At 54.3% G+C, this 16,231-nt stretch overlaps 2 protein-coding genes across 8 annotated transcripts in view; one reads left to right on the top strand and one right to left on the bottom strand.

Annotated features, from left to right (window-relative positions):
• The window catches only part of LOC146360180 (phosphofurin acidic cluster sorting protein 2-like), a 215,882-nt gene extending 200,340 nt beyond the window's left edge, over positions 1–15,542 (top strand). The window contains exons 22-24 of one of the 2 annotated variants that reach the window (XM_084829040.1): positions 2,448–2,671; positions 2,844–2,957; positions 3,705–15,542. In XM_084829040.1, the coding sequence (XP_084685166.1) occupies positions 2,448–2,671; positions 2,844–2,957; positions 3,705–3,820 (454 nt within the window). In that variant the 3' untranslated portion in view covers positions 3,821–15,542. Of the gene's footprint in view, positions 1–2,447; positions 2,672–2,843 lie in introns of both variants that reach the window. The other variant, XM_084829039.1, reaches the window with a different exon arrangement.
• Positions 743–16,231, bottom strand: part of LOC146360179 (cullin-9-like) — a 38,259-nt gene continuing 22,770 nt past the window's right edge. For 4 of the 6 annotated variants that reach the window (XM_084829032.1, XM_084829031.1, XM_084829033.1 and 1 more), the window contains exons 18-29: positions 15,294–15,389; positions 14,730–14,905; positions 14,263–14,396; positions 13,978–14,163; positions 13,626–13,741; positions 12,692–12,874; positions 12,164–12,321; positions 11,616–11,844; positions 11,289–11,460; positions 10,539–10,684; positions 9,784–9,892; positions 743–9,552 (exon numbers count right to left, since the gene is read on the bottom strand). In XM_084829032.1, coding sequence (XP_084685158.1) covers positions 8,981–9,552; positions 9,784–9,892; positions 10,539–10,684; positions 11,289–11,460; positions 11,616–11,844; positions 12,164–12,321; positions 12,692–12,874; positions 13,626–13,741; positions 13,978–14,163; positions 14,263–14,396; positions 14,730–14,905; positions 15,294–15,389 — 2,277 coding nt within the window. In that variant the 3' untranslated portion in view covers positions 743–8,980. The remainder of the gene's footprint in view (positions 9,553–9,783; positions 9,893–10,538; positions 10,685–11,288; positions 11,461–11,615; positions 11,845–12,163; positions 12,322–12,691; positions 12,875–13,625; positions 13,742–13,977; positions 14,164–14,262; positions 14,397–14,729; positions 14,906–15,293; positions 15,390–16,231) is intronic. The other 2 variants (XM_084829034.1, XM_084829036.1) reach the window with 1 other exon arrangement.

Below are 16,231 nucleotides of genomic sequence, written 5' to 3'. Positions count from 1 at the left end.
CAGCTAGACATGGTGGTCAAAGTGTTACTATGACTAAGACTGCTCCATGGCTGGAGGCCAGAATAGATAGAAATCAATTATTTTTTTAAAAAAGAAAAAAATGTTTTTAAAAATGTAAATCTGAATTTTAAAAAATCAAATAAAATACGAAATTATTCTCTCATTTAAAAAGTGACACAGTTACAATTAAATATCATCATAAATATGCTAAACCTACACCTACAAAAGAGAATTAGTGTCTCTGTCACCCCCACAAACATTAAATTCCCTACCAATCAAACATGGGCATTCATTTACATTTACATTCATTTACATTCCATTAGACAATGGAACCAATTACCTAGGGAGGTGGTGGGCTCTCCCACACTGGAGGCATTCAAGACGAGGCTGGACAGCCATCTGTCAGGGATGCTCTGACTTGGATTCCTGCACTGAGCAGGGGGTTGGACTTGATGGCCTTGTAGGCCCCTTCCAACCCTACTATTCTATGATTCTGTGATTTTAGTTTTACATCTCATGACAACGGCTCTGTCCAGCCTAACTGCCAGCTCTTGCTTCTCGAGAGTTCTGGGCTTTCAGTTTCTGTTGCTCTGACTAATGTCACAAGTGTAGACACCGGCTGGATAGGAGTGTTGCTGTGCTTATGTGGTGGTGGAGCTGGGCAAAGCAAGGCAAAGGAGTTAGGACAGAAAGACAGTGGATAAAAATAGATGACGTATTTAAAAAACCACACACAGCAAAATTGGATTTATAAAAATGTAAATAGGAAATATATATATATATATATATATAAAAATACCAAATTTCTCTTAAATAACTAGGTTAACATTAAATAATCTGGCTATAAGCATGTTAGCCATACAGTGAATCTCTAAATCAAATCAACACCTCTACCAGATATGCTGGCCTGGTTCTCATATAATGATACCCAGAGTATGGGTTGAATAATGGGTTCTTGTTGAATCATGGGTTCTTGTTACATGCGGACCTGCACTATGGTTTAACTATGGATTGTTAACCACAAACAACCCAGGAAGAGAACCCATGGTTTGTTGTCGAGTTGTGAACTCTGAGTTGTATGTCGATAACAACCCATAGTAAAACCATAGTGCAGGGTTTGCATGCAACAACAACCCATGATTCAACAACCACCCAAGGTTCAATGACAACCCATACTCAGTCCATACTGTGGGTTTTCGTTACATGCGAACCAGGTCACTAGATTAAGCAGGATTTTCTATTGAGATGAAGAACCCATCTGATCATTTCTCAAATATAAATACTAGAAAGAAAAAAAGAAAACAAAATTGTCCACTGTGCATCTTCCTGTATTCCCATACGATTCCCATGCAATCGTATAACCTTTTGCCTGGGAGTAAGCCCCATTGAACTAAGTGAAACTGAATTCTGAGTAGACATGCATAGGATTGTGCGATTAACCTCAACTGTCATGGGTGCTGGTCATAAGAACCTATATGGGAATATTTTAAAGGCATTCCCTATAAAGGTAAAAAAGAAAAGCATATTGAGACAAAGAGATGCAAAGCCTGCTTGTAAGAATGAAGGAGTGTAAATAATACTCTTACTTAGTTGCAAATTAACATGGTTTAGTGGTCAGCTTTGCACCACTGTTCAGGAAATACATGAAAACATTTCAATGGGAAACTTGATTTAAATCAACTTTTTTTCCTCGCTGATTTTAATCAGTGATTTCAGTCCCCTCGATTTAAACCAGTCCACCCTTCTGGAGGCTCTTGTGGGAATGGGGTGGATGAAGGAGGCTGGCTACAGTCACAGTGGGGCTTGGAGCAGGTGCTCAGAAAGTAGCAGCAGACAAGCCAATGTGAGAGCCAGACTGTACCACCTCAGTCTGCAAGGGGAGGGGGGAGGCACATGTTTGGCTGTTTTCCTCAGATTAAAAATTCCCTGCATTTAACAAAAATAAACCATAGCAAAACCTAGTATGTTGGAGAGAAGGCTAAAAACCCTTCTCTTTGAAATTCTAGTGTCCTGTATCCAGGAGGCTTTCTATATTGGGAGCATTCTAAAATGTGACCCCTGTTCCACCTACAACAGGCGCAGCTGCGGGAGGTCCAGAGGCCATTTTCATCTCCCGGAACCCCCCATGGGCCACACCGGGGGGCGGGGCATGAAAAATAGCTTGGCTTGCTGCCACTGTGTTACAGCAAACTGCTCGGTAGCGCTAAAACAGGCGAATTTATCTTGCCTGCAAGCTAAATGTGTCTGTTCAGCACTCCATAGCTGCTATGGAGAGCCATTTTGTCTTCTCAGAAATCATTTCAGGGTGCCACATATGGCAGGCGGGCCATACGTTGTGCACCCGCCTTACAGGCAGAAGTGATACAGTCCAGCATGTGCTGCATTCCATGATTCTGCTGATTGCTCAGAGTCTTTTAGCTGTAACTGAGTTTTCTCTTTGCCCCCAGCAATTTGAGCCCTGGTGTGGAAGTAATGGGTCTGCAAGTAGATTACTGGACCGCTCAGTGCCCAGAGAAGAGAAAAGAGGCCGAGAAGCGGGAAACAGGCATCAAGAACACCCTGAAAAGCAATTTCCGCTCCCTCCAAGTCAGCCGCATCCCTGGCCTCGGGGAGCTGACCCCACCCAACACCATGGCCATGACTGTGGTCACCAAGGAGAAGAACAAGAAAGGTAGCCATCAGCAATGTCCAGGCTCTTTTATCAGCCCATTCAAGCTTTGCTCATGGCCAGATTTCTAGCCTACCCTTGGCATGGGCCAGAATGCTTCCCAGCACTGGCTCAGGCACAGATAGGATATCACTGCATGTGCCGCTGTTGAGTCTCTTATCGTTGTCCTTGGCAGTGATGTTCCTGAGTAAGAAACCTAAAGATAAGGACCTGGAGCCAAAGAGCCAAGTGATTGAGGGGATCACACGCCTGATCTGCACGGCCAAGCACCAGAACACCATGCTGCGTGGTAAGTGGGCCAGCCCACACCCTTCCCCTTGGTTAAGTTGCTGCATGGCTTCCCAAATGAGTCCTCCAGTGCTCTACGAAACAGCCTGGGTTTACCCTAAATACCGTCATCACCACATGAGAACCCTTTTACATCAGGGGTCAGCAACATTGTATTCACAAACACTTTTCTCGGTACCCACCAAGGTGCCCCCAGCTGTTGCCGTCTTCATTCCCCATGAATGTCTCTGGGCTACATGATGGGGTTCAGAGACATTCTTAGGAAATGAAGGTGAGAGACAGAGAGTGCATGCGTGCGTGTCTGTGTGACACAGAGCGCGCATGCGTGCATCTATGGGTGGTGATCCAGAGTGAGAGAGAAAAAGAGATAAGAGTTAATGAGCTGGCTGGCAGGGCAGAGTAGTGGGGCGGGAAAGAAAGTTTGCCTTCTGTAAAATAGGTTTCTGTTAGCACTAAAAAAACTGTGGGTTCAAAGGAGTTGTTTAGTGAGTTGTGGCTGAGCCCCCACCTTTGCCTTGTACACAGACTTTGGGGCAGGTTCCTTGTCCTTTGTGGCTAGCTGAGCTTCCCATGGCAGCCATTTTGTGGTGGTGACCACAACAGTTTCTCAAATGGCCGAATGTGCCCACAGGTTGAAAAGGTTTTGTTTTACATCACAGTACTCTTCTTTCGCCTTTCCCCTGGAAATCCAGTTAGATGCTCAGACCGCTTCCTTCTGCCTTCTGTCTGTCTGTCATCTTTCTTGCAGTTTGTATCGATGGCGTGGAATGGAACGACGTGAAGTTTTTCCAGCTGGCTGCACAGTGGCCGACACACGTCAAGCATTTCCCAATTGGCATCTTTGGCTACACAAAGAGCGCGTGATAAGAACCAGGCAGCCCAGAAGGCCTGGGGCCGTGCCAGACAGAACAGAGGAGGGAGTTTCCAGCTCCTTTGCTTCTGAAGACTGACCGACTGCCCGGTGCTAGAGTCCAAATCTGGCCAGGGCTCTGCTTGCTCCATGTGTTCTGTACAAGGAGCATCGCGATTTGCTTTACGTCTCACCCATGAATTTTTTAGTTTAACGTGAACTTGGGTCCTAGGAAATGGAAGGAACATACACGCGGCTTCTCAACCTGCACTCTCGGGAGTAGAATGCCAGGCCAGTCTTCTCCATTCAAGTGGGGTCAGGTATGAAAGAGGCCGAGGGGATACGTACACCCCCACCCCCACTGGCTTTCAGTTTGTGGCAGCAGCTGGGACTCAGTTCCCTTCCATGCCTTGCCTGGCTGGCTTGGGCAAGAAAGGCGAAGGCAAGTTCTCTTTGACATGCGGCTGCTACCTTGTAAAACTCTAGTAGGAAAAAATGTGTGTTAATGCCCTCCTCCTAGGGTTGCTCAGCCAGGCTCACCCAGTAGCATTCTGGGCAAGCTGGACCTCTGCCCACAAGTGCCACTCTTGCCCTCTCTCAGCATTCACTGAGGGCTACTGGGATCTTGGTACCTTGTTGTCTTTTTAACATGAAGCAGCTTTCCCCTCTCTCCTCTCCAGCCCCTCCCTGGCACTGTTGCGCTTTTCACGCCTTTGGAATATATGCAGACCAGAGTATATAAAGTGAGAGGTACGGAGATGGCAACAAAGACAGGTGCAGTGTTTATTTCGCAGCAGGCGCTGCTCCTGGGAAGCAGGTGTGGTACGAGCTGCTTCATGCAGTTCACACCACCCTGATGTTCTCGAGGAAGATACTGGATGAGTTAGGTCCCCCCACCCCCACCCCATTCATCAGCTGTGGGCACCAGATAGGGAAGTGACACACAACTGTCTGGGTTCGGGGCAGCATTTGGCTCGGCATCTGCTACAAATCAACAGGAAGGGTTGCTCTGTTGTAGCAGAGCAAAGGGAAGGATCACAGAACGGCTCTTTCCCCCTTTAAAGCACAGCAGGCCAGCTTTTGAGGGAAAGGTAGAGAAGGTATGGGACCACAGTGGCTTAGTGGTTAAGACGCTGAACTGCAGACTGGAAGGTCGGCATGTCAGCAGTTCGAGACCCGAGTGCTGCGTGACAGAGTGAGCTCCCATCTTCAGTCCCAGCTTCTGCCAACCTAGCAGTTCGAAAGCAAGAAATTGCAAGTAGATAAATAGGTACCGCCTCAGCGGGAAAGGTAACAGCGTTCCGTGCACCTCGGTGTTCAGTCATGCCGGCCACATGACCACGGAAGCGTCTTCGGACAGCGCTGGCTCTTCGGCTTAGAAACAGGGATGAGCACCACACCCTAGAGTCGGACACGACTGGTTGGGGACACCTTTACCTTTACCTTTAGAGAAGTTCAAACGAGTGGAACAGAACAGGAAAGGCCTTGCTAAGGAGCAAGGGAAGGGATGGGGAGAAAGGTCCCTTGAGGGATGGGGCTAGGCCCTCTTCCCATCGGATGTGCTTGAGCAATGTGTACACACTGCTGGCTTTATTTGCCTGTGCCATGCTGCCAGGCAGTTAAAGTACCACAAGACTTACCGCTCACACGGGTGGCGAGCAGGCTGGGCTCTGCTGTCTGTCCTGTTGAGTGAGGACTCTGTGGGGAAGGTGCTGTCTTGCATTGAAACCAGCTTCTAAGTCAATACACTCCATTTGTAGCCAGTAGGAGGGAGCCCTCCTAAACCAGCGCTTTCTCTGAACCAGTCTGAGGGCAGCCCTTCGATCCCCAAATTGGGCCGAGTTCTGCCTTTGCTGTGCTGTGTTCAGTGGGTCTGTTGTGCTGCATCAGATTGAGGCAGCTGACAGGTATGAGATGCAGCAGCATGGCCAGGCATAATGACGGGTGGAATAGATGTGCCAGCAGGAAGAAATTCCCCTTCTTTAAAAAAAGAAAGAAAACATACTTGAGTTGAAGAAGAGCCAGAACTAAAGTTGAACGAGAGAGCCAGAAATCACAGCAAGGTGTCCCAACGGTAGCCTTCCTGTGGCAGCTACTGGTCCCTCCTTGGCTGGATTCACACATGCCCCTTCCCTTCTCCCCCACCCGCCACGCCAGCTCCACGGCCAGGGCTTCCTCTGCCTTCCTGGAGCTCGTCACTAGAACTGCCAAACCAACCTCCCCTGCCTTGAAAGTGTTTCCTACCGAACTCAAGAGACCTAAACTGTGGTATTGCGCCTGCCTGGCGGACGCAGCTGCTCGTGGTTAGGAGAGCAGGGATGGTGGGTTAACCCCATTTTTTACAAGATTCTATTTTTGTTAAACTTAATGTAAGGTTGCTTTCTGGATTAATTTTAATAAATTAATGCTGGTACCATTGTGACTAGGGAGCGTCAGCTCAATTTTGTTGTGAGTCAGTTTAAAGTTTCAGCTAGTTCTTCTTTGTGCAAAGAACTGTGGAACTCCTACAAATGCAAGTAGTCTTTCGACTTGGTTTTCCTAAAGCACAAGCCTTTCCCCCTGCCCTGCGGCAAACTACTTTAGAAAATGAGGGGCATTTCCAGAGCAGTCATGGAGGGGTCAGTTTTAACAAAACATAAAAAAAATAAACTGAAATCCCAACAGGCCATCACAAGTCCCTTGCATGAGCGAAAGCTCTTCAGATCCCATCTGTTGTATCAAAAAAGCCATGCCTGTCGCATGAATGTGGATGCAGTAGAAAACATAGAGCAGCTCACGTCAGAGGTTGGTAACTTGTTTCTACATTCTTCTTGTCTGTGTCTTTTAAAGCTACCTGAGCTTTGAGCAGATAGAGGTGGACTATGTCGCCCAATTTGCAAAGTGATTCCATGTTCAGATCTGTACGCCCAGTTTTTTTGGCGTCAAAGGCAGGCAACGAAAACCCCCTCTGGTAGCTCAAACATATCTCTTGCACAGGCTATACACAGACGCGTGCTTCACAAGCAAACAGTATCTCCCGTGAGGAGACCAACATCTGAGCTTTTGAACTGAAGTGTGTACCCACCCTGGCTCCACTTGCACTCCCTCCCATTAAACTTGATCTCTGTCCTGCGCTGAGTTTGGCATATTGTTTAGCAACAGAGAGATGTACACCCTCGGCCCAGAACAAAAGGTGTGCAGAGGAAACGTTCAGTGGAAGTGGGATCCAGCTTCAGAAGCCACTGTTGGCTTGTACAGATCCAGCCATTCTTAAGCAGCTGAAATGTGCCTTCCAAAGCAATTCTTTTCAGAGATTACACTCTTCCGGTAGTTCCTCTCCCTAGCTGAAGAATGGCATCTTCTCTGTCCTTTGACTGCCTGCTGAAATGTTTGGCTACAGGAGTGTGTAAAGATGAGTGAAAAGGAAATGCAGGTGGCTTCCTCCTGCCTTGCATATAACTAGTAAAACCATCCTCCACACCTCATCCCACTCTTAACTGCTACTTGTGGGCATGAAGTTGCTCGCCATGTGGGTCCCCACTGCCTACTACAGCATGATCCCAGCGGGCTTGGGCTCCCTCGGGACTTCCTTTGGGACTTAGCCTCTTCTCTTCCTTGGCAGCTCAGCGTTTGCCAGGCTATCATCCCAGGCACAAACTTTGTGGCTGGAAAGTCTTAAGCACAGCTGCTTCAGAGAGAAAGTCACCTGGTTCATGCTAACTGTAGGCCACTCTACCTGCAGTGGTTCAAGGAAGCCACGCTGTGCATCCCAGCCAAATTTGTCTTTTATTTATTTGGACTTCAGCAATTGATAGGTTTGCAAATTTGGAACAGCTTTGGAAAGGACTGAGGTGGTGGGGAGATGGCCGTTGCACTGAAGGTAAGCAGTGGAGAAGGAAGGAATTATGGGTAGAGCAGCATGCAGAAGGACTGATGAGGTAGAATAACCCCTCTCATTTTTGAATCTAGCACAAGCCAAGCCAACATCCAGGAGGAAGGGGGTTGTGCTACTGCCTTAGTGTACAGATAATGAGGTCTCAACCATCCCTTGGCTTAATGAGATCTATAGGTCCCTAGAACACTGATTCCACCAACTTCCACTTTGCACGTTTTTGCTAATACAACACCCATGTGCACTTGTACGAACAGACTGTCTCATGAGCTACATCTGCTTAGAGAGAATACAAGCGTCTAGTTCTCATTTTTAGAATTAAGGAACACAACTGATGGGAGCAGCTAGTTCCATATACCACGCAGCTGGTTCTGATCCTCAGCTACAGATTCAGGCTCTGTAAAAGGAAAGGTGCCAGCTTCCTTCCAGGCAATCCCTGCCAAATGGCACTATTAGGCAAGAAGCGGTTAAAAACACACACACCTGGCACTAGATTCCTACACAAGGAAAGGGAAAGTCAAGGCTGATGATAAAGAATGCTTAAGGAAGCCCTCTACTACTAATGGGGCTGAAGGGAAACTTTAAAGAAATTAGGGAGAGTTACAAAAAAGGCCAGAAGAGATCCGTTTCACCTAAATGAGATGCCATCCTTGAACTGCAGCAGGATGAACCTGCAAATAAGTGGGAGGTGTTCTTCCCCTAAGGCCGGAGGCATTAATCAAAGATGGTGTTCCTAGGGAGGGGGGAGGACCATCCATCAGGCAGCCCATGTAAAGAAAGGGAAAATTGCCATGATTCTGGGGCAATTCAGCCCTTTGGAAATAAGGCAGGTATATATTATGGAGAGGACGTTTTCAGAGGTGCCTGGCTTTTAAAGGCACAAGCTAATCTGGACATTCAGGAAAGGCGGGGGTGGCTTACTAACCAGACTTGTCACATTCCCTGGCAGCTGCTAACCTATCAGCTGCTAGTTCAGGAGGACTGTGGCCAGCAGATGCACTACAGCCAGGCAATGGAAGCAGGAGCTGGTTGGTTTCAGCAAGACATCCACATTCCGGGAGATGGCTGCTTGTGACAATGCAGCCAGCTTCTTTTCTCAGAAGGGGGCCTGTTGCAGTGCTGCAGGACCACCCTTTGCTTCTTGCCAAAATCACAATGTGCAAGCCAGGAGGAAGAGCAAGATCTCCCCAGCCGGCTGTGCTCATAAGAGACCAGCACCTTGAAGAGCAAGGGCGGCAGCCCCTCTCTGTCCCACACACGGAAACAGGCCTGGACAGTCAAATCCGTAGGCCTACAGCCAGTTCTACCTAAACGTAGAGAACGCCTGTCTCTTTTCTACGCAGGGTGCGCTGGGCGCTTTTTTGATCTGCACAGTCTGAAACGCTGCTTGCGGCTGGTTTTTTGGCAGGGCTGGGGCAGGGAGCTCTGTGGAGATGTACTCCAAGGACTGCGGGTGGTCTTCCTGGCGCCGGATGGAGCCCTGGTTGACCAGGTGCAGCACACAGGAGAGGACATCGGCACTGCTGCAGCAGAGGCGCAGGGTCTTCGAGGCAGGCCCATGCTCCAGTTTACAGCAGGCATCCATCACCTGGGAGAGGCAGGCAGAGTGAACGGAATTAACATTCTGTTTGGTTGTTAACTGGATGGAGCTGCAAGGCCAGATCCCTGCACGCCTTACCCTGAACACCAAGTTGTCAATGTGTATCTCCTTCTCCTCTTTCAGGATCTGGATCAGGAGGCAGCAGATGATGCTCCTCTTCCTCTCCAGAGCGCTGCCCTCATTCTCTTCCACATTCAGGTACGTCTGCTTGGGCAACAGCCACTGGCGCTGGCCAGACACCTGGGACGGCGTCACCTCATTCAGCCTCACGACGCCTAGAACCAAAGGATATGTGGCTTCAGCGCGGCGAAGGCATCTCAGCCTTTCTGAACTCACAGCACAAGCTGCCCTTTGCGATGCCTGGCTGGGAAAGGTCTCTTCAACTTCGCCACCCAAAGCCGGCAGACCTGGCACAGCAAGTGCTCCATGGAAGTAGCGGAAGTAGCAGAAATCCCACCCACCGCGCTGGGTCAAGGTCCCCTAACTGGAAGTCCCGCCGTACTTACTCTGACTCTGGGCCAGGATCCCGTTCTCCTTCGTCAGAGGTTTCAATGCATGACTCAGGAGGACAGGGGAGAGACCTGTGGCTTGCAACAGCATCTCCACAGAAACCTCCTAGGACCAACAGAGGGGGGGGGGAAGCAAGTTGAGGACCCAGAGAGAAAAGGAGTCACAGAGGAGCACGGGGTATTTATGGCCACCAAGTAGGAAGCAATGTCTTTGAGCTTCAAACTGCAGCTGATACCGCGCTTCTCACGTAATCCTGGCTGCCTCAGAACTGGTCAGCCTGGGCTCTCACGTACTCTGCGATTGGGGGCAGCAAATGCCTGTGTCTGAAAAATACCAGACAACAGGATCCAAAGGCCATCCACAGTCCAAATCTCAGGAGATTCAGGCAAGCTACCTGGCTGAATACAGGCTGGCAAACAGAAACTGCTGATCCAACGCCCACCTGCACTTCCCACCACCCCCACTCTAGCCATTGGCAAAACTTCGTAACTTTATGGCAACGGGCAAACTGAATGTATCCGCATAATACAGGCACTGCCTCCACCAGAGCACATCCAGAGCCCGTTCCACAAGGGCGGCGCCCAGCACACAACTGATCCTTGGGAGCTGCACAGAGCAGTTTCCATCTTGCAGGACTTTCGACCCTGTCGTGCAAAATGCAGGGGGTGACTGTTACAAGGGAAGCTACCCCATCCCACGAGCCACGGGGAGCCAGGCTGCCCGGGCAAGTGAGAATCAAGGCTGTCAGGACCTCAGTGCTGTTGAAGCACAGAAGGATGTACATCTGCAGGGTGGACACGTGCAGGATGCAGCCCTGGTACTCGAGCTCGGCGTGGCCCAACCACGTCCACTGCAAACGCCGTGGCTTCGTGTGCTCCTGTCCAAAGCGGCTCTGACCTGCGAGAGATGAAGGGGATGGTCACGGGGAAATGCAGAGGTAAGACTGCCAAAGGAGATCCCTGGGCCCTTGACTCTAGGCAGCATAAGATCCTTTCCTTGTAAGAGGGCAGCAGCTATCACAGAAGAGAGCGACCCCCTCCTCTCTCTCTCCGCGCGCGCGCACACACACACACACACAGAGCAGGGAGAGAGAGGTCAAAGGGGGCTGGGCTAATTCGCAACCCCTTAGCAAGGCTGCCTTCTCCCTTCTCAGGGACAGGGTATCAAAATTATGGGGCTGGAGCTGCCCTGACAAAGTGTGAGGCTCACTCTTCAACGGCCTAGAGGGTCCCTCAACTCCCACAGTTCGCCAGCTCTTCCAAAGGCAGCGAACCGCCAAGGTTCTGCCCAAAGACGCACAGCTCTCCTGGAACTATTGCATCATGTCTCTGCAGAAAGTTCGATGCTCCTCGGCTCCAGTCTGTGGACCCTCCCCGGGCTTAGAGGCTCTGGGTGGTGTGGTGCTGACTTGCTGGCCCCCAGCTAAGCCCGAGGGAGGCCCTGAGGCCTGGAGGGACCGTCCCGCCACCTGGCGTGGGCTCAAGGACAGCCCGACACTCACTCTGGGTGTAGAAGTCCGCAAACCTGCCCAGGTGCTGGCTGAGGGATGGCGGGAAAAACCTGGCAGGCTCCTCCAGGTAGCAGAGCGGAGAGACGGTCCAGCAACACGGAGACAAGGCCAGCACCTTCACCTCTGCCTCCTCCTCGGGACAGCATGGCTCCTCCTCCACCCCCTGGGGGAGAAACAGACCCGCGTCAGGCCTGCGGCTTCGAGGCCCCCGGCAGCCTCGCCGGGGAAGGAGGAGACCCGTGCGGGCAGAGGCCTCGGCTGCAGGGGCCTCCTGGGCTCTCACAGGGGAGGCGTGGCCCTGGCGAGCCCCCCGCTCACCTCTCCCTCCTCCTCCTCCTGCTTCCCGTGCTGATCGAGCTCGAGCAGGTGCTTATCGAGCTGCTGCAGCTGGAAGAGGTGGAACTGCTGCTGCTGCTGCTCCAGGTCACTCAGGTTCTTCAGCATCTGCTGCGGGAACCGGTTGGGGAAGCACAGCCCGATGTGCTCCACCACGGCGCTCTCCAGCCACGTCTTGCCCTGGGACAGGAGCCGGTCCCCCAGGTAGTACCTGGAGAGGCGAGGCGGCCAGGAGATCAGGCGCCAGGCGCCTTCCTCCCCCCGCCCACGGTCCCTGCGGGAGATCGAGGCCTGCCTGGCCCACACCCAGGAGTCTGGACTGCTTCCACCCCCGCCCCCGAGAGAAACCCAGGGGCTGGGCTTGCATCCTCGGGGACAACGGCGCCCGTGGCGGGGCGTCAGGAATGCGGTTCGCCAGCCGCCCAAACACATCCCGCCAGAGGCCGGCCTCTTGCCCGGCTGAAGGAGCAACCCCCCTCCTCCCGCCCCCCAGTCCTGCACCCCCCGGTCCTGCACACCCCAGGCCTCACCGGTAGAAGTGCTCAAAGGTGTTGGCCAGCTCCAGGCCTGCCAGGAAGAGGACGGGCTCCAGGCTCTGCTGCAGGTGCTGCAGGGTCTCCACGTTGCCCGAATCTGCCCAGCTCTCTTGGATCCACAGGTCGATGTAGCGGGCAAACTGCTCGCTCACCTGGAGGCCACAGCGCGGGAGGTGCCGGATGAGCCAGGGAGGAGGAGACGCTCCCGGAGAGGGAAGGAAGGCCTCCCTCCAAGCCTCCAGAAAGGAAGGAGCAGGGCTGGCTTCTCTGGGGCAGAACCCATATGCGCAGCCCAGAGTGGGGAGGCTGTGAAGGGCTCTGTGCTGGAATCGAGATGCAGCCCAGGACCACGGGACAAAGCCACGCATGGCATCTTTGGAGCCACCGTGGCGAGGCCAGGGGCTAGGGAACGCCCGAGACAGCGAGTGGGCTGATGGGTCAGGGTCCAGGCCAGCGCCATTCCTCCCGGCCTAGGATCTGGGCCGACGCCCGCCCCTCCCCACCAGCCCTCCCCTCACTCACGTGCATGGCCGTCAGGAAGGAGAGCTGCAGCAGCCCCCCGGAGAAGCCGTGGCACAGGGCCCGCATGAAGGAGATCTGCTGGCCAAAGAGCTCCTCCATGGCTGTGCGGAGGCGCAGGTAGGTGCTGCAGTAGCGCTCCACGAAGTCCGGGGCCTGCCACGAGGACTCCAGGAAGCGCTTCACCTGGGCCGGGCGACAGAGGCACATGCCCACACCCCGTTAGCTGCGGGGAATTCCAGGAGCTCCTCCTCCCGAGGAGAGGCTTTCGCGGCGCCTCACAAAGGCTGGTCTCTGGTTGCGAGACAGGTCTCACGGCTGCTGGCTGTCGCTCTGGGGTTGCTTCCAATGTCCTGGCTTAGTGTGCTGTCTCACCCTCTTGGCCTTGCAAGCAGCCGGGAGAGCCTGTGCATGCTAGGCTCTTCGCTCAGAAATCAGAGCCCCCCCCCCCCCGCATCACCTGGCTTACAGCCAGGACCCCCGCAAGAGCCCGATCCCGCCACCAGCCCTTCCTTGCAGCCTCGGGGCTCCTGCGGGGCCGCGGCTCGGTGGCAGAGCACCTGCTTGGCTGGCAGAAGGCTCCATCCCGGGCCTCTCCAGGGAGGGCTGGGAAACCCCTGCCTGGAATCCTGGGGAACCACGGCCAGTCAGCGCCGACGGTACTGGGCTAGATGGATCAACGGCCTGGCCGGAGAGGAGGCAGCTTCCTGGGGTGGCTCCCAAGGACTCCTTGGCAGCTGGGCAGCAAAAGAATATGCAGCAGCAGCATCCCCCCACCCCCAAAGGCACGAACCATGCAGCAGGACAGCTGGTGGGCTGCTGGGAAAGGCGCCCCCTGCAGCCGCCCCTCCTGGCCACAGAGGGCTTGCACAGCTGGGCGAGAGCTCCTCCGCGCTCCTCCACCCTGCTGCTGGCCCCGTCTCCCCGCCGCCCCTACCTGCTGCTGGACCACACCTTCCCAGCACCGCGTGATGCCCGTGGCGCTGCTGGGCTTCCTCGCGGCGGCCTTAGTGGCGCCCGCGCTCGGCTCCTTGTTCTTGCTGTTCTTCCCGTCTGCAAAGCAAGGGTCACGTGGCACTAGCGGCGGCATCGGAGTCCCCCGCACTGGCCTCCAGTTGACCGGCTGGTCGCCCTTCCCACCCCAGCAAGACTCGCATGCCACCCGCCCGGCCCCGAGACGACAGGGGCTCCGGCTCCGCCCAGACGGCCCACGGCCCCCCGCAAAGGCCTCCTCCTGCCCTCGGCTTGGGAAGGAGGGCCTGCCCCTTTGCCCCATGGAAGGCACTCACCGGACTTGGCGGGGGGCTTCAGCTCCTCAGGCTCTGGGCTGCTCGAGTCCACGTGGACCAGCAGGTGGCTCAGCCGCCGGACACGGGAGTTGAAGACAGCGGCCCGGCTCCTGGCGCTCCGGGCTGCCTCCAGATTCTCCAGATACTGGCTCAGGAGCCACGACAGGGGGCTGATGCCACTGGGATCTGGAAGGCCAGGCAGAAGAAGGGGTGGAGGAGGCTGCTGGGGAGCCGGCGGGATGGCTGGGCGGGACCCCAGGGCCCTGGCAGGACAGAGATCCCTACCTGGAGAGGTGATGCTCTGCACCAAGGGGGTGATCAGCGCCTCCCAGCAGGTCTTGCCCAAGGCCTGGGCGGCCTCGTCGTCGGGCAGGAAGCGGTCGGCAAACACCTGCTCGTGGCGCAATGCCCGGTTCAACCTGCAACGGCGGAGGCGTGAGCTACTGACCTGCACACAGCCTGGGTAGCCCCAAAGGGTACGGGCAGACCGGTCGAGTCATGCCTGCGGAGCGTGCGGGCCGGGACAATGTGCAGGAGACAGATGAACCTGGGGGGGGGGTGCCTCTCTTAGGAGAAGTGGGTGGGGGCTGGGAATCTTGGCCCTCCCCCCACAACAGGGAGCCTCCCTGCCGGCCTCGGCTTGTGCCCTGGGAACAAGCTCTGGGCGAGGCCCCTCCCTGCCCCGGGCGAGGCCCTTCCCGTCCAAGCCCTCCCTAAGAGCGCCCCGGGGACAGGACGGGGGAGGGCCGGACCTGCTGAAGAGCTGCAGCAGCTGCGCCCGATCGTCGGAGATTTCCTGGCACCAGGCGTGCGCCTTGGTGGTGTAGAAGAGGAACGTGCGCCGGCAGAGCTGCTCTTTGAAGATGGGCCAGAAAGTGGGCTTGGGGCCCAGCACCTCGATGCCACGCACTCGCGTGTCGATGCCGCCCTGTGAATGACACAGGCCTCCCCAATGAGGCGTGCTCTGCCACAAGTGACCCCCCCCATCCTCAAGCCTTGACTGGCAGGCTCTGGCCCCCCAGGATCTGCCGCTGGCAAATAAAGCGGGGAGGGAAAAACAGGAAAAACACTGTAGGAGCCATCTCTATGGTTTCCACCATGGAAGCCTCATTCCTAGAATGTCTCTGAGGCATCCTAGGAAGCAATATTGGGAGGCCCCTGCCAGCTGCCTAGGACACTCTAGGAACAAGGCTCCTATGGCAGGAACCAGAGAGCTTCGCACCTTGGAGAGCTCTGTCAGAGTTCTGACTGGGAGCCAGAGCAAATCCGCCGCCCCACTGACATCGGAGCCACCCGCCTCCACTGCCTCCTCCTACCTGCTGGCAGCGCTTGATCTTGATCTGGATGACAGGCCAGAAGCAACTCATGTTCTCCAGGAGGATCACTCTGCTGGCCAACGGTGGGACGCTCACCTTTGCGGGAAAGGGGGAAGGGCTGAGCTACCGCTGCGAGACACGGACCCACGGTGGAGGTTCCCATTTCGTGCAGGGAGGAATTCTACGTGCCTACACGAGCCCAGGCATTGCTATGCGGCTATCCATCTGAGGAACAGCCTCAGAACTGGCTTCTTTGGGGCAAAAAGGCAAGCTCCAGGACAGAAACTGGAGGGAGGACAAACTGCGAGAACCTGAAGGAACGCGACGGCCGGGTGTCTGGCACGCAGCACAACAAAGCACAGGATTTGGGGTCCCTCCCCATGTTTCCACGTGCCCCGCCAAGGAGGCACACCATAGAGATGCTGAGGCGAAATGAAAGGGCCAAGTACTTCGTAGGTGCAAGCCAGCCTACGATCAATGGATGGACTACTTGTACAGTGGGTTGTAAAGCACTGGTGTTGGCGCATTACCCATTCACCTCCTAAGGCTCTATTCAAAAGGCTTAATGGTGCGCGTGGCTGCATCGGCGCACTCTGGGTCCCCTGGCAAGCAAAGCACCTTGAGCCACTCGCTGTTCCCAGTTCCCTGTGCCCATGCACCCTTTACGCCTAGCCAGCCCTCTGATCTGGGCTGCCCTGCATGACGGATATAACGGTCCAAGACGATTGGTGGTTTTCAGGCCACTCGCTTCTCCTTCTTGGACTTCTAAAAGTGGATGTCAAAAAGAGGGACAAACTGGAAAGACCAAGAATATCCCAGCAGAAAGGAAAGGCTGGAAGGAATATAGGAAGCTGCTGTATGTCACATGAGACTGTCGATCTAGCTCAGTATTGGCCTCCAGCTGTGTTGGGACTACAACTCCCATAAGCTCCAGCCTG

This window comes from Heloderma suspectum, chromosome 1 (genome assembly GCF_057233095.1).
Source record: "Heloderma suspectum isolate Gila_16-S chromosome 1, 16-S_ref, whole genome shotgun sequence".
NCBI lineage: Eukaryota > Metazoa > Chordata > Lepidosauria > Squamata > Helodermatidae > Heloderma > Heloderma suspectum.
This window is presented reverse-complemented; position numbering and strand designations above follow the sequence as displayed.